At 37.0% G+C, this 22,130-nt stretch overlaps 3 protein-coding genes across 3 annotated transcripts; 1 reads left to right on the plus strand and 2 right to left on the minus strand.

Moving 5' to 3' along the window:
* Positions 1-777: 777 nt before the first annotated feature.
* LOC137735471 (chromo domain-containing protein LHP1-like) lies at positions 778-6,185 on the plus strand. The gene is made up of 6 exons (XM_068474897.1): positions 778-1,235; positions 1,457-1,482; positions 1,808-1,894; positions 2,182-2,961; positions 5,545-5,605; positions 5,739-6,185. The coding sequence occupies exons 1-6, from the start codon at positions 876-878 to the stop codon at positions 5,784-5,786; spliced, it is 1,362 nt and encodes a 453-aa protein (XP_068330998.1). The 5' UTR covers positions 778-875; the 3' UTR covers positions 5,787-6,185.
* Positions 6,186-13,609: 7,424 nt separating this feature from the next.
* On the minus strand, positions 13,610-17,459 carry LOC137735433 (APO protein 3, mitochondrial). The gene is made up of 3 exons (XM_068474856.1): positions 17,292-17,459; positions 15,643-16,041; positions 13,610-15,041 (listed from the first exon to the last, which is right to left on the minus strand). Exons 2-3 carry the CDS (start codon positions 16,023-16,025, stop codon positions 14,144-14,146), a joined length of 1,281 nt encoding a protein of 426 aa, XP_068330957.1. The 5' UTR covers positions 16,026-16,041; positions 17,292-17,459; the 3' UTR covers positions 13,610-14,143.
* Positions 17,460-19,852: 2,393 nt separating this feature from the next.
* On the minus strand, positions 19,853-21,525 carry LOC137734187 (uncharacterized). The gene is made up of 5 exons (XM_068473494.1): positions 21,400-21,525; positions 20,938-21,072; positions 20,725-20,823; positions 20,559-20,639; positions 19,853-20,457 (listed from the first exon to the last, which is right to left on the minus strand). Exons 1-5 carry the CDS (start codon positions 21,523-21,525, stop codon positions 19,957-19,959), a joined length of 942 nt encoding a protein of 313 aa, XP_068329595.1. The 3' UTR covers positions 19,853-19,956.
* Positions 21,526-22,130: the final 605 nt, after the last annotated feature.

Raw genomic sequence — 22,130 nt, forward strand, 5'->3', positions numbered from 1 at the left:
CAAAATCAACTTGGACCAATAATTTGCCTATCTGCCATGAAATGATGTAATATAACCCATTTGTTTATAGTGAAGCTTTCATCAACCAACCGGTCTTCGTGAGCAATTTATTTTCTCAAAACTAGTCCAACCCAATTTTCTCAAAAACTTTAATACAATTCAAACTCAGCTCTTGGAAGTTGTACTAAACAGGCCATAGTCAAACCTTGGCTTTATGGGTAACGGTATAATTGTCAACTACTAGAATTATACACGCCACCACTAAACCGATACTCTAAAATACTGAATGAGAAACACTTAATATTATAACTTTTTTCGCAACTCTTATGGCACATGATGTGCATGCATCAGAATACCAACTATAGTATGAAATCCAATGTGACAATGTAATTTATTCTAGAAAAGAAACTGAGAAGCTAAGATTATCTCTTTTGAGTTAAGCGACATCAAAATTTAAACAAGTTAAAAAATAATATTAAGTCACCAAATTTATTCGAGATATTTTTATCGAATCACATGTAACTCAATAATTCCCATATTGATTACTAATTAAATTGAAAAACAATTCAAATTTGAATATAAAAAATTGACACGTTATAGAATTAAATCGTAGAAGTTGAAATTGATAAGAAAATTAAAGGCGGGATAGAGGGGGGACAATGAAAGAAAAGGAAAACGAAGGGGAGAGAGAGAAACAGAGAAAGACGAGAGGAGAGAGAGAGAAATAAGGGTAGGAAAAACGCTTGAAAAGGAAGTGGCAGTCAGGTTTACATGTTTGGGGGGAATTGGGGCTCAACACTCTAGAGAGAGAAACGAGAGAGAGAGAGAGAGAGAGAATCCTTTGAAATTCCATCACTATATAGTAGCTAGCACAAATGAGAACCAAGGTAGGAAGAAGGGAGATTTGGGACAACAATTGGAAGGAGGCAATGCCTGCTGCCGGTGCGCTTCTTGTCCGAGACGCCGGCAACAACAACCCCGACGGCCCTTTTGCTCTTCTTCACCAACAGCAAGCTTCTGCCGCCGCTCATGAGCAAGAGCATCTGGAGGAACCTCAGGCTACCGAAGAAGCTGACGATGGTGACGGAGACGGCGAAGCTGAAGAGGACGGTGATGATGAGGGTGGTGGCGACGGTGACGGTGCGGCTGGTGGTGATGACGAAAATAGAGAGCGTAACAAGCTTGATGACGGCTTCTACGAAATCGAAGCGATTCGCCGGAAAAGGGTTCGGAAGGTACTCCTCTCTGCTCCCAATTTTTTTGTTTTTACAATTTTTTATTCTAATTTGTTGCCAATTGAACTTTTCCAGTGAGAAATGATTTGGGTACTTTTCATTCGGTTGTTTAATTTGAGTTGTGGTAAGAAATGATGGGTGTTTATGTTTGCTTACTTATTTAATCTGATTACTGAGTGCTTTGTGTTTTCATTTGTGTATGTTGCAAAACCATGATATAGGGTCAGCTCCAGTACCTCATCAAATGGTGCGTAAACCTCCTTCATATCCTCTTTTTTGGTTGTTGTTTAACTTAATTTACGCGCACACTGCTCCGTTTGGGTGAATCAAATCAAAGTTATGTTGATATCGAAGATGGAAAATAGTTTGGGCAAGAGGAGGAGGGGAGAAGATTAAGGCCTATCTGTGTATAGTAGACATTCTTATCCCAATAAACAACCCTATATAGTAATACATAATAAACCATGAAGCACTTGTGTATCTAAAATCTCAAACTTGGGAAACTTAATAAAAGCGTAATCTGCTTTGCCTGTTAATTGATTTGGGGTATTTATTGCTATTGACTTATACAGGCGCGGTTGGCCAGAGACGGCCAATACATGGGAACCGTTGGATAATCTCCAGTCAATTGCTGATGTTGTTGAAGCCTTTGAAGAAAGGTATTATTTTGTTTGGTTTTCTATTTTCCCTGAGCTATTCATGTGGTTTCAGAAAACTTCAGCAAAAGGACCATAACTTTTGACAGTGTTCAAGTTTACAAAGATTGTAGAAACTAAATCATTTAATATTGTGGTTGAGTTTATTGGGGTCTTTTTCTGCGAATAGTTTATTCGCAAAAATACAAAACTTCATACTTTTACGTAGTTATTCTTATTTCTGCTACAAAAGTTTACATTTTCGCAGAAACTAATCATTTAATATAAGTTTTTCTTATGTTGTTCATAAGCTTGCGTACTGGAAAGCATCGGAAGCGCAAGCGTAAGCAAGGGACTCCTCTTTCTCAACCCAAGAAGAGGCAGCAGCGTTCTACTGATCCTATTTACAATATGACAGATGTGGAAATCGGCATCGTCGATAAAGCTCTATCCTCCACTGCACTCAACTGCTCGAAACTTGTTGATCTTCTTCCCCCTCAACAGCCTGTGGGTTTACCTTGTGTCGGAGAGAATGGTGGGAATGTCAACAATATTGAAACAACCACAAAAGTTAATGCTGAGAATGGGTGTTTAAATATTTCCCAACAAAATGGTGAAAGGAGAGAGGAAAATGAGTATGATCCAAAGCTTAGTGAGCTCAAAGCAACAACATTTACAAATGTTGTCAATTTGGATAAACTTTCTGTACCTTTCCAAGAAGCAAGGGCTCCAGAAGTTAATGGCCCTACAGATGGTCTTTCCAAGGTTGATTGTACAGAAACAGTACAGAGCAATCGCGGAGCTAAGAGAAGGAAGTCTGGTTCTGTGAAGAGGTTTAAGCAGGAGACACAAGTGTCTGAACTGGGTGCTACAACAAATGCAACAACCAGAGTCAGTGTTAGATATGGCGGTAGAGTTAATCAATCAGGGGCAGAAAATCTTGATTATGCTGGGGGAAATTCAAGTCGTAGGAATAAGATTGATGAATCTAGAAATGCAGTGCGTATCACCAAGATAATAAAGCCTATAGGGTACTCAACTTCTGTATCAAATGACGTCCAGGATGTTTTAGTCACCTTTAAGGCAATGAGGTTTGTCTTGAAATTCAATTTACATTTCTATTCCATTGCTGAAAATAAATTTAAAATTATATCCTGACCAGATTTATGAATATTATTTTTTTGAATTGGTTAAATAAAATTATATAATAACCATTCGACTGGGTTATTCCTAACAAAGCTACGTTTTAGTTAGTTAGTTAGTTACTATTGGAATTTCAGTAAACTATTTTTTTTCCCTTCAGATATGATTCATCTAAAGATGCCATGCATTCGGCTAAAAGAATGATTCTTGTGTAGTCATACAATTTTGTGGCTATCATCTATAAATAGTTTTTTCTTCTCATATGTTTATATGACTTGTAACTGCATGCCCCTTGAATATAGTCTTCTCACATATTTTTATAGAGGAATGCTGTGCGTAAAATATTATTAAAACTACGAATTTGAAAAGATTTGATTTCTTTCGAAGTGCTTTTATCATTAATACCATCTTTTCCTAGCAAGAGCTGTAAATTTAAAATTGGTAGTTGATGATGTTATACACCTTGATGCTTTTAGATATTTGATAAGAATTGTAGCATGAGAAAATGCCCATGTGAACATCCATTTCCTGTCCTAATAGGAACTGAAAAGGTACTTTATGCCTCCTATGCAAACTACAGGGGTCTTTCCAACTCATATGTGGGGATTAGACATGATTTCAGTCATTTACCAGAATAATCACAATTATAGTCCTAAATAGAACATGTACGGACTTGGAAATTACTATTGAATTAGGTAAGGCTGTAGACTCATAGCTAGTTGTGAGGGTCTAAACTTAGGGCACTAAATTTATGTAAATGCCTAAAGTATGCGTGTAGCATGCTAGAAAATGCTAGCTGTGAGGGTTTAAACTTAGGTCGCGAAATTTATGTTGAAGCATAAAGCATGCGTATGGCATGCCAATTCAGGCTTATCACGAAATTGAAAGCGCCATAGTCCATAGAATATTTTGATTGTTTTTTGGAAACTTCTTATTTCTTTTACACTATGTTTGGATGAGGGAAATAAATTTGGAATTTGGATAAAAATCAGAATTTGTAAATTAACATGTACCAATTCCCTTGTTTGGACTCATAAACATAGGAATTTAGAATTTCCGCGTGGAAAAAAACTTGGAATTTGGGACCTCGAATTCCCAAGTTTAAATTTCATGTAAATAGGTGTTATTTCTCAATTTCTATGATTGAGAGCTTAAAAATAGCAAATTCCGTATTCAATTTTATTGTTCTTTTAGGTTAACCAAACAAGAAAATTCACAAATTGCAGAAAATAAAATCCTGTCAATTCAATTTCTGTCATTTTAAAAGTTCTTAGTAATTTTAAATTTATTCATCCAAACTTAGTGTTAGGGATTCGTCTTGTACATTTGTCCTTTCCTTGGCTATGTTTGGGGTGAGGGATTGAGGTCAAGCTAGTAAGGAATAGGTCACACAATGTTGATAGGAAGGATTAGAAAATCCCCATATGAAACATATGTGAGGGTTTGCAAGTCCCTAGTTCGAATGTGTCATTTGCAAATCCCTCTTACATACATTTGAAACAATCATTGGAGTATCTAATTCCCCCTTCGGACTTCGAATCCCTCGCCCAAACATTTAGGCTATGTTTGGGTAAGGAAGTTTCAAGGGATTGAAGCCAAACTAATGAATGTACCATGAAAAGTTGGATAGAGGGGATTCGGGAATGCTCTTTATGAGTATTAAAAAGGCACGTGAGAGGGATTTGTAAATAACTCCTTTCAAGTAGGGATTTGCAAATCCCTCTCAGGTTCTCACATGCCTTTGTAATGTTGATGAAGGGCATTTTTGATCCCCTCTATCTTACAATTTGTAGTCCTTGGGACTTGGAAATCCCTCACCCAAACCTAGCCTCAAGGATTTTCATAGTTGTAAGCTTGGTCTCAAAAAATTTTCTCATGCTTCAACATCATTCATTCTGGAATCCGGATCACCTGGGAAGCACAAAGCTTTTTAAGCGAATTAAGATTCTTCATTGGATATTAGACAAAGCTACACTGTGCTTGCAAGTATTACTCAATCCTCTTTTCTCTTTCCCGACCCTTCTGTGTGTGACATGTGTGCCAAGCATGATTCATTTGTTTTAGTTGGAATGTCACTGTGCCTAGACCTAGATTGGAACATTCCCGATGGTTGTTCATCAGTTCACTTCTGATTTTGTCAATAAGAGTTCTTTGACTGGCATCACGCTCTTTGTAGTTGAATTTAGAATATTTTTCTAGTTTGCTTGATAAAATTTCTTGAGTAATATATTTGCTTAGGAGCAGTATTACATGGCATCAGTGTAGCTCCATCTCTGATGGCTTCTGAGTCTGAGAAGTTCTATAGTCATTGCATAGGCAAAATATTTTGTGCCAGTTCGACCCAAGACCTGATAATGTTTAATTGTTAATTTTATATAAACGGAATGTGGAAAGTCTAGATTCTTCACGATGAATATAGGAATGTGTAACCAGTTCTGCTCATCAGTTGCTACAAAACCAACCTAAGTCTGGATCACATGGTTCTCTTCACATGCTTTATAACATTTTTATACGTGGTTGCCTTGTTATAGGTCTGACGGATCTGAAGTGATAGTGGACAACAAGTCTCTCAAGGTTAATCATCCGCTTCTGGTAAGTGATTATTGCTCAAAACGATAAACATTCTGTCTTGACAACATTTCAGCGGCTTTAGTAGCTAATGATTACTGACTCGTCTTTGCTATGGTCATTTGTACTACCGCTAATCTATTATCTCCTTTTCCAGTTGATCGATTTTTACGAGCAACATCTCCGATACAACCCTACATTTTAGTTCGAGGCGTAAATGGAGGATGCAACATTGATAGGTAGATCTGCATCATCCTTGTTGTCAGATTACAGTGTCGGAAATTCGGAATTATTGTAGTTTGCATGAGAGTGCAGGTTAACAAACGTAGTTCAAAAGTTTGGTGAACTCGGCCAATATACCAGTAGCTGATGGGCTTGTTTCTCTCTCGTCTATCCTTCATTGACCAGTGTTTACTGTATTAGGAAATATTATGAGATTTGTTGCATCTGGATCTTTTTATTTTAGTGGTCAATAGTATATGGATCTTCTTATACTCTGGAATTTTTAACCATTAAATTTTGAACGTTGTATTTTTGACTAAGATTTAATGGTTAAAATCTGTACTTCAGGGAGTATACTAAAAATCTGAGAAATATTTACGTATTTCTGCAACAAATTATCTATCCGTTTTCAGATTTCATCTTTGTATGAATCATGAACGTCTGGTTGGGGTTGTCATCGTCTATATCACGAAAGCAACCTCTCTTGAAGGCATCGGAGAACATGTCCTTTTTGTCACCATTATTTTACTCAATTAAAAATTGGACTAATCAGGAAAAACATATGTATATTAACAAGCTGTTCCTGATACTATATTCTTCACAGAAGATCAATATTTTATGTTCGTGCATAAAAAGGCTGTGGGTTGGCTGCCTAGAGACCTTGCTATATCCCTTTACACTACACTATAAAACGTTTTTGGGCTTCCCAGTCGCATCGTTGCATTGTGGTATTAATATATGTTTTATAATGTGGTTGATAAATTGGTTGATACTTTATAAACGTAGGGTAGGATATCATCATTCAATGTTACAACTGTTTTAGTCGTCAAATTTATTTTCACAATTGTTTATATCTTCATGGTTTTAATCGTTGAATTTAGTTTACATTGAAAATAGAACAGTTAAAACACATGTAACATTTTCAATCCGAAGCCATTCATTCCTTTATTATCAATACTACGTACTATTGAAAAAAATTTCATGGTATTAATAAGTAGATACATGTGTTATAAGGCGAGAAGATTAGCAAACATCAACTGACGCTACAATAATCAGACCAAAAACTCTCTCGTTGAGAAAATTACAGTAATAAAAGAACAAAGATTCCAGTAGAGACGTTGGCATCGCTCAACAAACCATCAAAAAAGAAAGAATGATTGTGCTTAGAAGTTATCTCCAACTACTAACAAACAAGCCTTTCCCCCTCTTATATATCACTCCCCTCCTTTGCTCTGATCAGTAACCTAGTTTTTGCTTTCTGCACCCACTGGAAAGTGCTTTCTGCACCCACACTAGAAGCTTAGAAACTGCCAACTGTGCTTTGCAATGGGGAGCAGAGGGCCGTCGCCACTTGTACCTTCTCTATTGGTGGGTGCCTTGGGTTTGATCGTCTGCAGACCTACCTTAATATCCCTGTTTGAAATCTCAGTGTCTTTTTTCCAAGTAGGCGCAGAGACAGAGCGAAGAACCAGCTTTGCCTTTGTGATGCTTCTTCTTCTCTTAGTTTTACTGGTTTTGCACTTTCTAGCTTCATTTTTTCCATCGTTTGGGATGTCATCCCCCGTCACGAGTGGCTCAGAACAAGGTGGTGACGGGTTCGGGTTTGAAATGGGATCGTTTCTTCTGCTTGTACTCTTCCTTGTTCTATATCATCTGGTGTGAGACCAGCAACAGCTTTGGAAGACTCTATCCCCCAAGACAATTCACCACTTACTCTCTCTCGAGTTATATTGGAATAGAGTAGATCGAATACTACTTTAATTCTAATCTATTTCCCCACCATTCCCAGCACTTGAGGGAACTTGGAAGTAATGTTTAGTACTTACTAAATTCTTTTGAGCTTTTTTTTTTTTTTTTTTTATCAATTGTTGGATCCAATGATTTAGAATGGAGTAATTATAAGTACCTTATTAAACACCAGTAGACAAGTATTTAACATTCAATTGAATAGATTAAACTCACTATTTTAGTTTTCATCAAAATAAAGGGATTAGGATATATAGGTGACATGATTGATCATTTCCGAAGTAAAACGAGACAAAAGCAACAAAATCTAATACCAAAATGTAATTAACCAATTACAAATACATAAAACTTTAGTTCATGTAAGATGCATATGATCCAAAGGTTAAACTATAAATAATAATTGTTAGATGACATAATTTATGCAATGCATGTAAAAGTTTCAATGAGAGAAAAAAGAGAAATTTGATTGAATGCTACTTCATGGAAGATTAATAGTCTCAATACATCAACTAAATCTATAAGTACTTACATGGTTTGTATTTTGGTTGGATTGGTCTACAACTAAATCTATAAGTATCTTTGCTAGAGATGATACAGATGGATTTTCTCTGTCACACCCTAGACCCGGGGTCAGCGGAAAATATATACCCCGCGTTTGGCGTGCGAGTAAAAATAAAAATAAAAAATAAAGAAAACGAACTTCTCTTATAAAACAACTCCAAAATTCTATACAGGGTGTACAAATTAAATCAAATTCTTAGATCTCTTATGTAACACCACCACATCTCATTTAATACCAATCTTGCCAAGTCACTCGTCTAAAAAATAATAGGGTGAGGGGTGAGTGGCAACTACCGTCCATTTCCATATCACATCCTCCCTTTACGTGTTCATTATATCCTTCATAAATTATAACTCAGCATGTGATCCCTAATGGCCATTCTGCCTAATGTCCCTATGTGCAGTTTACGTTTATTCCTCGGAGTAATGCAACACCAAAGTTCTCATGCTCCATGAACAATCTCAAGTAATTCCACATATATGTATATACACATAAAAACATTTCATTAAATCCAACATGCTTGACTTGAAATAAAGAGATGTTTGAAAATAGATAAATCACAGAATAACTCATGATTTTCAGTTATCAGAAAATAAAAACATTTTGAACACATTACATAAACCACTCACCTCAATTGATAGCTAAAATCTTGACAAGACAACCCATTTACCCATCCCCACATATCAAACCCTAGGTCCCCTTCTATTTCTTTCTCTTTCCTTTTCCCTCTCTAACCATTTGCATGCATTGCATGCGAACTTATCAGTGCAAATCCCGTTTGGAAAAATGATAAGCCACTACTCCTATTTATCGGAGGAAGAGTCGGCTCAACATTTAAGGACTAAGGAACACTTATTGTTTTGTCAAGGTCCTAGTCGCTAGTTATGCAAGGTGTCAATTGCACAACTGCAAAGGATGACACGTCCAAGTCAGCATGGTGCTTACAAGCATCTTAAAAATGATAGGAGATAAAGCCGCATGGTAAGCTTCACACGTCCACCTTACAAACTTATGACTAAGCATAAGTATGGTTATTTAGTATGAATTGGTATGAATACATGCTGGCAACTAAAAGGCCAAGTAAAAACCTAAAAGGGTGGTAGTAGGTTCTAGGGCTTAATGAAGAAAAAAATATTCCAAAACTTAACTTAAAGTTCTAATAAAATAAATAATAATAAGTATATGGGTTTCACATTCTCCAAAGAGCAGGCTTGGCAAAGCGTGCTTGTAGACATAAGATTCTTACGAAAGGTAAGTCGATGCATTGTGTAGTACAGGGCATCATATCTCGCTCTAAGTGTCACAAATGGTCGTGTCAAAGCAAGTAATTGCTCAAATCACCCGGCTTCTGGCGGACCATGCTACCTGATTTGCCCCATACAAATATATTCTACTCTATTTCCTCAGTGGTTTCAGGAATGATCATTATTCTATCAAATATCCTTAAAACTCAACGACTTTCTTTCGGAATGGAGAGAATATAAGGCATCTTTAATGATAGTTCAGTACCATTCATATATCAAGGAGCAATGCCGATACCCTTAATCAAGTTAGATAGACCTGAATTTGTTGTTAGGGGGTGATTTAGGTATGAAGTGTGTAGTAGCACATTCTTCCAGACAACTAACTTCCCCACATTTGTTCCTAAACACATGTTTACTTGAATTCGGTCACATGTATACAAGAAACATGATTCAATTAACTTATATTCGAGGACACCATCTGTAATTCAAAATGAAAAAAAAAAAAAAAAAAAAAAAAAAAAAAAACCAAACTTGAATCCGAGAACATAGGAAATTGTTCACAAAATAACCAAATTTAACTAAGGGGATTCAGTCAACATGGACATTTCATGTCAAAATTGTGCTCTTCCAAATATGTTAGGTGGAGCCAAATAGTCTCACATATCGACTACATGAATGATACTCCTTAACAACATTGATAGAGGCACAGTCAAATACATAACCAATGATCTCTTCCATCAAGACGGAAGTAGATTCTGCAAGTTGAGGTTCGAGAATACTGTCCCTTATTCTTGAAGTTTTTGGTTTTGGGTGCCAAGGAATCACGTTTATGACTGTGATGCCACCCCTTGGTAAGTGCTAATTCTACCACTATTAACGCGCTTGGATTTCATAACCATGTCACAGCCCATTTTGAATTCTAACAAGTTAGATTTTGGGAAACACTTAGCATTTTCTTCGGGCAAAGGGAGTGTCTCTAAGTGAGTATGGGCGCACCTGTTGAGCTATATCATCAGGGGAACTGTTGTGCTTTCCAATGAGCAACACGGTAGTAATCGGATCCAAGAATCTGGTAGTCTTTCGTTCTCTACACTACTACTTCAGGAGCATGTTATAGTCGTGGAAGGAAGAGAAAAATCTTCTCCAGTCAAAATTCGATCAGATTACATAAACTTCATAATTGTACCCATTCATGGACGTAAATTTTTCAATCATTTCTTGCTTCAGGCAATCTTTCATGATTGAAAGGTCCGTATAGCGAGCTAAAAACCATGGAATTCTCTTTAGCAAGGTACTTCTTTTTGTAATGCTTTAGGCATAAGTCTTCACATGAAGATTATGGCAGTTCTTATTCAGCTCTTTCATGCCACTGTTGACTTCAACGGATTCTTAGCTTTTTTTTGTAGTCAAGTGGAGCTCACATCTCGTACGAACGTAAAGTAGTTTCCCTCAGAAACTTCCAAATCAATGAAATCAAACTTGTTACGGTTTGACAATTCGCTGAATGGAGGGACCAACATTGTAGTTGGTTCTATGGGAAATAAAAACTCCATAAGCATCAAAGTTAGAACATTCAGGGTTCTAAGACATGGTTTGGTCTACTGGATCAATCATGGAGAACTTTGGGTCTCTATTGAATGGTGAGTTTTATGAAAATTTAGGTTTCTATGGCACTTTTCCAAAACTTTAGGTTAGGTATTAAAAGAATTAACTCCAGGTTCATAATACCTTCAACAAACACAATATATACAAGACTCTATATATATAAAGTAATTGAAAACAAATAGAGTGAAGGTGGGTAGCCTCGCGACCTTTTTCGTAAAAATATAGGGCACGACCCAAAAAATGTTTGGAGCTTCAAGCCCAAAAGAAAATAAATTATTATTTTAATTTGCTAGGCTACGGGCCAACTAGTAGAAAGAGGTGGATTGACAAAACCCAGGCCCAAATATTGGGCTAAATAAGGAAAAGTGAAAACTAAGTCCTGAGAAATAGTTTCAAGGTTTCATATGGGTCAAAGTAAATAGGTCTGTTTTGGACTGCAAATCCATTATAGAAAAAAAGAATTTGGGCTCAAGGCCTAAAAAGCCCAAAGAGAAACAAAAAACAGAAGCCTAAAAAAAAATTGGACTGGGCTTTCTGGTGTGCAGGCCCAAATGGGTTGCGGGTCTGAGTTAAGATCAAGGCCGAGTGAAAACTGGGTTAGTTTCGCCAGAAAACCATGGCGTGGAATCGCTGTAGGTGGTATGGTGCATGATGGCACATACATGGAAACGATGTCAGGAAAACGATCTCAGACGAGGCAAAGCCGATGGTTTGTCTAAAAACCACGTAATCACGACATAGAGGATTTCTCGACTTCGGAATCACGAAGCATGATGGCTACAGAGACAAGCCATGTTGGCAAATCCCACATCGGTGGGGAAGTCAACAATGAAGACTTTAAATAGGATTACCTTATTCTAACTAATACCAAGATTTTTTGTGGTAAAACCCCATACCTGACCGATTAGGCCGTCGATCAAAAATTCTAACAATGTATTAGAGCCCACAGTTACAGGCTCATGCAAGCCAAAGGCTTGTCATTAAGAAGTGTGGACTTGGAAACATGCTTGGACTCTTAACATAGAGCTGGTTTCTGAGTTCTTAAGATACACTTCCTAGAATGATTGAAAACAAGTCTAGACTCCATTGGAGCCAACCTCTAAGTTTCAATTGCCTGGATCTCCAAATGTGAATCACTAAAAGGGGTTCCATGTAAGGGGGCATGTTGGCAAATCCCACATCGGTGGGGGAAGTCAACAATGAAGACTTTAAATAGGATTACCCTACTCTAACTAAAACCGAGAATGATTGAAAACAAGTCTGGACTCCATTGGAGCCAACCTCTAAGTTTCAATTGCTTGGATCTTCACATGTGAACCACTAAAAGGGGTTCCATGTAAGGAGCGTGTTGGCAAATCCCACATCGGTGGGGGAAGTCAACAATGAAGACTTTAAATAGGATTACTAGTACCGAGATTTTTTTTGTGATAAAACCTCTCGCATGATAGGTAAGACGGGTGATAATTATCAAGTTAGAAACAATTTCGATGTCATTAGAGTGGGAGTCAACAATAAAGACTTTAAATAGGATTACTAGTACCGAGATTTTTTTTTGTGATTAAACCTCTCGCCTGATAGATAATACGGGTGATAATTATCAAGTTAGAAACAATTTCAATGTCATTAAAGTGGGATTCCTCGGGCTCAGTGATCATAAATTCCAACATGCCCGAGCATGGGTGTATGAATTGGAGGGGGAAATACAATGAAATCTGCATCGATTTTATCAAATTTGTCCAGTCGAACAACGCTGACCTAAAAAACGATGACGTTCAGGTCATCGGAAGTCCACACTATCGGCGTAGGTGTCTCGACTTCGGTCTCGGGTTTTACGTCAAAATCCCAGCAATTCTTCTAGAATCTGGTGTTTCTATGTATGGAAACAACTTTCGAAGTCCAAGATGACTTCCGGTCATCGGTGAAGTCACGAACATCACCGCAAAAAACAGTGAGGTCGCTACAAATCGAAGAGGAAGACGACACTTGGGAAACGGTGTCGTTTTGATTGAAGGGCTATAGGTTTGGCTCGGCTCAACAGCTCGCCGGCTCGGATCATACGCCTTCAGGCCCTGGCTAGGCGGCTCGACATGATATTAGGGTTTGAAAAAAAGATCGTTTTCTTCTTCCTTTTGCTTTGCTTGTTCACACATATGCAATTCATCACAATTATAACAAGAGTAATATAATATAATTGCAAACAATAATTTGAGTAGAATATATAATTCGGTAATCGAAGATTAAGCTCATGCTCAATGGTGAATGTTTCATGCAATTATGCTGAAAAAAAAAATCAATATTAAATTCTTGTGTTTAGAAGAATGTGGATTGCGATTACAAATTTTGTGTACGGATTTAGAGCAGAATATCCTTCAGTTCCTTAGCTCAGCATTAGTAACAATAGAGAGGGATGGAGAAAGGCTTGAGTAATTATGTTTTCTTCCTCATGCCTAGTGTCTTTATTTATTGTAAACTAGATTAGGTTCCTTTCCTTGCATGTAATACAATCATAAAAGGATCTTCTAGTATTCCGAATACAATCTATTAGTGGTTTACACAATCATGCACGTGTTATAATTAAATATTTTAACAATATGCATATTTACATGCGTATATATGTTTATTAGAGAAAGGATCCATGACACCTAATACTTTGCAACTGCAAGTTCATCTTTCTCGGTAATAACCATTGAATGCATTGCCGGATGAACTATAACACAATGACAAAATCAGAAGAACAGTAGAAAATTACTGTCAAGTCATCTATCGAACGCTAGAATAAAATAAAAATAAATAAATAAAAACTTAATAATTTCTATCTACATTCATCCAGTGCTAGTATAATGTCAAACCAAGGCAGGAAATCTGAATTTCTACTTCTATATGACGAATGTTCGACTGCGCTAAGTTGCAGGTCGACATTAAGAAAATTTGAATTTCTACTTCATCCTATAGCTCTCTTTCACTTGACAAATTCGAGCCACAGAATCCAGAGAAGTAAGACACTAACCCTGCAGACAAAACACTCGCATTCATAAGCCACAATAGGGAAGTAGATACTTCTTCGATCTAATACACCAGGAGTTCTAGCGAGAGACCTTCTCCCCTTGCTAGCAGTTGTGTCACAATATGGAGGTTTACATCTCTTTTACTACGTCCGATTCATCTACATAGAGGAACATTATCTCAAGCAACCAGATCAACCTCGTCGCGCTCTGGAGAAGCTACATCTAATCTCATCATACTCCTATATTCATTTGGCACAGGTGCGCCTGCCTGCACGCATAGCTCCACCACAGCTGGAGCCTTCCCGTAATACCTCTTCAGGTTGTTATCCAGAGCAGGACCATCTATGTCGCGGACATGCCAAACATAATTCAGACCCACAAGATCGTCTATTGTTGCTTCTTGCCAAGCATGCAAACCATTACGAGATTGATGCTTTGAAGCCTTGCACATCCTCACTTTGTGCCCCTTGGGACCTACCTGAACCTCTAAACAATATCCACAAGTCTTCACACTGTATTTCTCCATGATCTTCTTTGCTCCAGATATCATCTCAAACCATGAGTCCATTGTAATAATACTTAACTCGCTCAAAGACTTCCCCACTTTATCACTCGGTAATGTTTTATCCACAAGGTTAGTATCACTCTGCGAATCTGAATTCCTCAACTCCTCAACATCAGTTTTAATATCAGAATGTACTACGAGATCAACAATCCCAGAATATGAGTTCCTATTCACATCATCCATTTTGTTAACTGACTCAAAATCTACAATTCTTCCTTCGATACTATATACAGGTCTCGTTCTTCTCTTTGTTGGGTACTTGTCAATCTCTAAACCAGCCTGTATACAGAGCTCCAAAATGGCCGGGATTCGTGGGATTTCAAACCTCTCATCATGCCCAACTCTTGGTTTTCCAACACGGTCATAAAGATGGAAGCATTTAGGAAAGGAAACCACATGTTGAACTCCTCCCTTCCTCCAAACATGTGTCGCACTCCTAAAACCACTGTTTGGGCCCGTACAAGTTCGTATTTCATGACCGACATGTCCAATGTGAAGTTCAGAGCAAAACCTGAGAATAATTATTTAAATTAGACGATGAACTAACAAGCATAAGGATATTATATTTCTGATCAGCATGGCATTCGGTAAATCAACCAACTACAGGAAATAGATTACGAGCCTGCATATTTATGTTAGCCATTGACTTAATAGTTTTCAGTACAATGTTTCCATGTGTTTCCATAGACTCTAAATATCTTCCCCAAACTAGCTGCACACCAGCCCTGCCATCCATACAGGAAATTGCTTTGACAAGTTGAAAGCACCAAGCAATACACATACAACATTGAGATTACAAGCCAGAAAGAGAATCTAAATGTTAGGCAAAGATATCCCTCCTACATTATCAATACAAGTCAACCTCAATAACTAACTGTTCAACCCCTTAAAAGATATAAATCCAACTAATAGATAAAAGGAGATTCCAGTGTATATGAGTCTAAATTCACGATCCTAAGCAATTTGGACAAAAGAGGAACCTCAATGTATAGGGATGCACAACTTTGGTTCACTAAGGTGAAATTGGCAAATAAGAGTTGACACATAAACTTGTAAACAAACTCAAGGAATGAAAACAAGGAAACAAAAAACAAAAGGCAACCTCTGGATACCTGCACCGTTGGACAGGAACAACTTGGACAAGTTTTGACAGGCCAAACAGGAGGGACTTTCGAGCTTGGTAAACTTGATGAGCTACCTCAACCAATTCAGGGACCAACAATCCATTATCAGGTGGTTCTTCAAGCATCCTGCAAGGCTCAGCCTTCCGGGCTTCTTTCTCCTCCTTGGCCCTTCGAATCAAAACCTTCATGGGTATAGGGTAAGGCTTCCTTTCTGACATTTTTTTAGGAGGTCTTGGTACATCAGCATACAAAGGATCATCTGTTTCTCCTCCTACAGTAAGGGTTCTCTTGGATGTAAAACACGCCTTTTGATCAACAAGGCAACAAATTCTTGCAAAATGACAAGTCTTCCATATTATTCTTCTCTGCATACTGTGTGTAGAGTGTCTGCACCATTACACCCACCATTACACCCACCATTACACAATTTGAAATAGAAAGGAGAATTAAAGTCAATCTAATAACAGTGCATTGGGTTATCAGGACTCAACTAATTTCATCTTTCAAGAATGCAAGCATAGTTCAATCGATTGCAATACTTCCAATGTAACACATAATATTTTCAGATGCATGTTTTAAAATCAAAGGATTAAAATCTGATCATTAGGCTACATTGTTGAAAAAAAAACGATAAACTCAGACAGCATGTACTTGGAATAACTTAGGTACAATACATTTGATATCCTTATGTTTTTTTATCTATTTCTTCTTTCGTTCAAATATAGATATAGGGGATTAGCTATAAATATCCGCTAAATCTTGAAATTTGAAGTTGCTCCTCCAACAACAACAACAACAACAAAGTCTTATCTCACTAAGTGGGGTCGGCTGTAAGAATCCTAGAACGCCACAGCGCTCAATTTTGTACCAAGTGTTTTGTTAGATCCAAATACTCCAAGTCTTATCTTACAGTATCTTTCCAAGTATTCCTAGATCTTCCTTTACCTCTTTGGCCCTGAGCCTTTGTCTTGTATTGGACTTTTTCAGGAACTAAGCTAGCTGGCTTGATTTAAGCTGGACTAAGTATTATCCTGCCTGCGTTGGGCGCAAGGCCGGACTAAAACTACAAAAAAATTTATTTTCAAAACAGGATTATTTTGATTTTCAAATATCTATTTGGGCACACGATTATCAATTATTCTTTACCAGTGTTTTGAAATACATTCATGGCGTAAAATAGCAACCCCTCGTTGTCATTACTAATAAGAAAACGGTCACCTGATAAAAGTTTGAAACAAATCCACATAACTCACAATTAATTAAAGAAGAAAATAACACATCTCCAAGTATTTCCCTTTCCGAATTCCGCTGCCTCAAAGTTCAATTTGGTGGTGTTGGAGCTCAATCAACTAGTAAAAAATGTTGGCCTACTTGCTCCACATTGACTTCACTCCTCCTAGTTTTACAGTATCTAGTCATTCAGTTTAACTCAAAGTAGAGTATACAGTCACAACAATTCCTAAGCTTTGTTTTCATTGAGGCATTTCATCAAACACTTTAGGCGCATCCCAATGACAAAATCTCGTCAAAATCGAAACATAATTTATATGAACAAAAATTATACACATTCAACTTATAACCTACTGATAAGAACTAATGACAGATAAATTGAATCGAAAACACGATTATGGACTTACCTCTTCAAATGAACAATTACTGCTGATATTTGAACCTTTCAACGTCCGGAAAAGAAGAGGGAGGGCTGCGCAACCACTCTTCAGGTTCTTCTGGTGCGAGGAAATGGTGGTGGCTGGGTGCGTCGGGGACGAAGAGGCTGCCCTGCCCTGCCCTGCCCTGCAGGTTTATTTTTCGTTTTTTGCTTTCTTTGACATACTTATTCCAATTCTTTGACTTATTTATCCCCATTCCTTTGGTTTATCGTTGTAATTGGGAGTTTTTAGAGGGCTATAGTTGCCTTTTCAGCCTAGTTTTATTTTTCTTTTCAAAATTAGCTGAAATGAGAATTTTAATTATCAGAGTTCTAAGTAAGGTTATTCTAAATTGTTGGCAAATACGGTCGGAAAGAAATAATTTATTTTTTTTTTTTTTTGGTTTGGAGTACGTAGATATTTTATATTAAAATAAAAAAAAGTTTAGTTAAGCCACACAATAAACAATGTAAGGAAGGTTAATACAGGTACTGTTCCCCCGGATCAAATCGTTGAATGGCATCCCCTGGAAGAGAAGGACATGATCAAGCTGAATTTTGACGGATCAATTTCCAAGGATCGGGCAACGGCGGCTTTTGTTCTCAGAAATTGTGACGGTCAGGTTATGGGAGCGGGTGCCTTCAATCTGGATGGGGTCACCATTACATTCGCTAAAGCAATGAGATTGAAAGAAGGCCTTTAAGTTGGCTTGGTCCAAGGGCTTCCAAAAGGTAGTGATTGAGGGCGATTCGAACCTTGTTATTGAGGCGGTGCAAGGTAACTGGGAGGTCCCTGGAGGATTAAAACTATCGTTGAGGATACCCATAGTCTTGCTTGCTCTTTCAACCGGGTTGTGTGGAAGCACATGTAACAAGAGGCAAACTTTGTTGCGGATGCCTTTGCTCACCTTGGGCTGTTGATTGTGAATCCTCATATTTGAGATCATTGCTTGCCTTCTGCTGCGCTTAATGTCTTTAATTTCGATTGAATCAGTAACGGTTGTAATAGAAGTTTTTGTCTTTAATAAATTTCTTTCTTGATCAAAAGAAAAATTATCCATGATGTATTGACCACTTTATCCATCAAGCATTAACGATATATCGACAAAGTTCAAAGATTGTATCATTCATTGATTTGTATTTTCATCGTGTTAGCTGCTTTCGACTAATTTATCTTCTTTTTTTATTTATTGGTTGATCAAATACAATGCTTGGTTTCATGCGTAAGGAGTAATTTTGACATGACGGTTTTAGCGTACAAAGGTCATGATTTGTATTGTTTATTTTCTTTATTATCATTCAAATGTCATCTCTAAAAAAATTTCATTCAATATGAAAACTGCTAAGTTGACGGTTAATCATAAGATATTACTTATTATTATAAACATCGATTTGTTCAAAACATACAAATGACAAAAAATTAACGGATTGGGTTATAAAGTTTGTATGATGAAACAATGTCACATTATCATACCAAGACGAATGACTTCCTGTAAAGTATTAACCAAATTTGACATATTAGCTCACGCTTTCATAATTTATTTCAACTTGTTTTCACTTTCGAATTTTTGTTTCCATTCTTTTTTCTTATTTTTCCCCTTTCTCTCATCACCCTTCTTTTTTCACCAAGTCTTTCGTATATGTACATTCCTATTTCAAGCACAAAAAATTAAAAATTAAATTCTAAAAATGAAATGATTATAAATAAATTAAAAAAAATCTGGTCCTCTTACTCTTAGCCAAGAATATATAGAAATATTGAACTAACTAATGCATATTTAAATGGTTTTGGTTAACTCAAAGAAAATGATAGGGAGACTGTATTTTGATAGACCATATTATTCCATTTCTCTAACAATGTGAGACTTACTTGTATTGGTTGATCATACTTATAATAAACCAGTAATATAAGTGATCTACCAAAATATGATTTTCCTAGAATTATTCTAACCAAAAACCCTAGTTCATACAAAGTGAAAATGTCTTTTTTTTATTTCTCTAATAGTTTCTCTCCTTTTTGGTACCAAATTTGGCCTCTAGGACGTTCTACAGTCCATACTTTGGACTTATATTATTAGTGGGAAATTAAAGAAACAATTGCATCGGCTAGATTAGTCTACTCTATTTTTTTATTTTTTTTGTTGTCAACCTACACTAGTACAAAAAATACTTTGGGTGACGTAGGTCCTTCGTCGTGCAAAGTCAAAAAAACGTCGCGCAAAAATTTGCGTGACGAACCTTCGTCGCGCGACAAGCGTCGCGCCACGCCTGTGAAAGAAGGTTTTGCGCGACGAAGAAGTTACATGCGTCACGCAAAGTGGGTTGGCGTGACATAGGATGCGTCACGCAAAGTGGGTTGGCGTCACTCAAAGACACTTTGCGTGACACATACCTACGTCACGCAAACCCACTTTGCGTGACCTATGGAACTTTTTCGTCGCGCAAACTTTTTATGTTTTAATTTTTTTTTAATTTTTTTGACAAAAATATTTTGGATTTATTAATATTTTTGATTTAATTTTTAATAAATATTGTAATTATTCTAAACAATAAACCAAGAAAAAGTTTAATTATAAACCATATGAAAATGTGCATACAAGATGTCTAAACAAAAAAAGAAAAAACTACAACAAGTAGTCTTCTAGGTTTGAAAACTACTGGGTATCGGGTAGGTGAGGTGGCTGGTAGGTCGAAGGTGGAGTAAGATCAGGTGCTGGCAGCTGGATTTGGAGACCGGACACCGCTAAGGCCTGTACAATCATACTCATCTGGGCCCTCATCTGCTCGTTCTCAGCTCTCATCTGCTCGTTCTCAGCCTTTATATGCTCGCTCTGGGCCCTCATCTGCTCGCCCTGGGCCTTTATCTGCTCGTCCTGGGCTACAAGCTGACCTTTTAGGGTTGTCACTTCCTCCTTCAGGGTGTTGACCTCTCCTGTGGTCGATTTGGAAGAAGAGGCACCCGTCTCACGAACCCGCGCCTTCCCCATACCCCGAACAACCTTGTCATGACGACGACCGTACTTTTGATCCAGGACCTCAATCATGATCTGAAAACCTACATCCTCGGGTAAAGTGACGTCCTCCATCGGGGTTTCCGGGAGAAGTTGCGATGTTGCTTCTTGGAGAACAGCATCGCCCTTTTCCACCATAGTAGCCTGTAATAATAAAGAAAAAACATATAATGGTTAATAACAAAATATATATAATATTTGAACGATTCATAAATATAAGAATAATAACAATTACATCTACTTACATGAAGCTGCTCAACGATCTCATTGCCAGGTCGAACGTAAACGTCCTTGAACACGTCGATCTCAGGGAACTTAGAACCCTCCTAAAAAAAAAAAACATTAGGAAAATTTTATTAATCAATAATAAAAAATAAATTGTATAAAATTTCAAAATTAATATACTTTTACCTGACATCGTGTCTCAAGCCTATACGAAAAGGGCTTCGAACCGGAATGGTGGAGAAGTGTCTTAGAGTCCCGAGCTATCTTTCCAGCAACAGATTTCTTCTGTTAAACACACAATATACATGTTAGTGCGACTATTTGAAAGAAATTATTTTAAAAAGCTTAAAAAAATAACTAAAACTTTAATGAATTATTATTAAAATATTAAGTACATACCACAAATTTTGGGTCTGTAAAATGGTTGCAGAGCCATTCCCAATCCTCTGGCCGGTCCTCCAACTCGGATGGGCAACCCTCTAGGCGAGCAACCTCCCCTAATAGTATATCACTAGCAATGGTGCCCGCGCGATGCTGCGGGTTTTAAAACCATATTAAACATGCAGAGAGTTCTAAATACCTATGATATACAACACTATTTGCATTCATGTGGAAATCTATTTACAACGATATGTTCAACAACTAACATATATGTGCCTATATCGTAGTCATTGGTTTCTGGTGCGAAGTTCACGGATTTGCAGAACCATAAGGGAAGAATTGTTGTACAAAGTTGTATATACTACTACAACTATTAAAATTAAAACAAAATTCAAGTTTTTGTATTGAAATTTAATTGGGTTTATGCGATAATTAATCGCTCAAACAAAAAAAATTGATAAAATGAATTGATGATGTTACCTCAAATTGTCCAGAATTGCTAACGGAGGGGATGAGCTTTGCAATGTGAAGGGATACATCATTGTCATTGTTAATCAAGTATTTAGTAACTTCTGTAGAAACTTCAATTACATCTTCATGTTCCATGTTGAATGACTCCTTTTTGTGTTTAATCAGAAGCGTACAAACACATTGTTCTGAAATTACAAAACAACAATAAAATGAAGATATTACAGCTTTTGATAATATAATATAAAAAATTGTCTTAAAGAAGATATTAGATGCTAATCTCAAAAGAAATTATAGCTGCTTGAGAAATCTTCTTCAACCTGAGAGAAGCAGAAGAAGAGTGCCACCCGTCCCCTTCCTTTCTACGACGGCGGACACTCAGGCGACGAATCTAACGATATAAACAGAACACCCTAAATTAGATAAACAAAATTCATACGCAAATTCCATCTGAATATCGAAAGTTGTCAGCAAGATTCTATCACCTATGCAAATATCTCCATCATCATCACATTCAAATCAACTTTAGTTAATTGAATTAACTTTAATAATTGTAATAGGAAGTAATGATTATGTCCAACCTTCGGGACAACATTTGTAGGCTATATCTGCAAAAAAGTACTAAAAAAGTAGAAAAACTCACCAACGAACGCCAGGCATTAAAAAAAGGGACCTTGATAAAATCAAAAAACCAACAAAATTCGTATCAACAGGAGATAAGATAAGGTGTAATAATGAGGCTA

The sequence above is a fragment of the Pyrus communis genome, chromosome 5, assembly GCF_963583255.1.
Source record: "Pyrus communis chromosome 5, drPyrComm1.1, whole genome shotgun sequence".
NCBI classification, from domain to species: Eukaryota; Viridiplantae; Streptophyta; class Magnoliopsida; order Rosales; family Rosaceae; genus Pyrus; species Pyrus communis.

Coding starts and splice junctions, on each gene's coding strand:
- LOC137734187 (XM_068473494.1), bottom strand. CDS start 21,525: ATGGAACATGAAGATGTAATTGAAGTTTCTACAGAAGTTACTAAATAC. Junction 20,824..20,937: donor TTACAGACCCAAAATTTGTG/GTATGTACTTAA, acceptor TGTGTTTAACAG/AAGAAATCTGTTGCTGGAAA. Junction 20,640..20,724: donor GGCTTGAGACACGATGTCAG/GTAAAAGTATAT, acceptor TTTTTTTTTTAG/GAGGGTTCTAAGTTCCCTGA.
- LOC137735433 (XM_068474856.1), bottom strand. CDS start 16,025: ATGCAGAGAAGAATAATATGGAAGACTTGTCATTTTGCAAGAATTTGT. Junction 15,042..15,642: donor GTTCCTGTCCAACGGTGCAG/GTATCCAGAGGT, acceptor AATTATTCTCAG/GTTTTGCTCTGAACTTCACA.
- LOC137735471 (XM_068474897.1), top strand. CDS start 876: ATGAGAACCAAGGTAGGAAGAAGGGAGATTTGGGACAACAATTGGAAG. Junction 1,895..2,181: donor GTTGAAGCCTTTGAAGAAAG/GTATTATTTTGT, acceptor GTTGTTCATAAG/CTTGCGTACTGGAAAGCATC. Junction 5,606..5,738: donor AGGTTAATCATCCGCTTCTG/GTAAGTGATTAT, acceptor CTCCTTTTCCAG/TTGATCGATTTTTACGAGCA.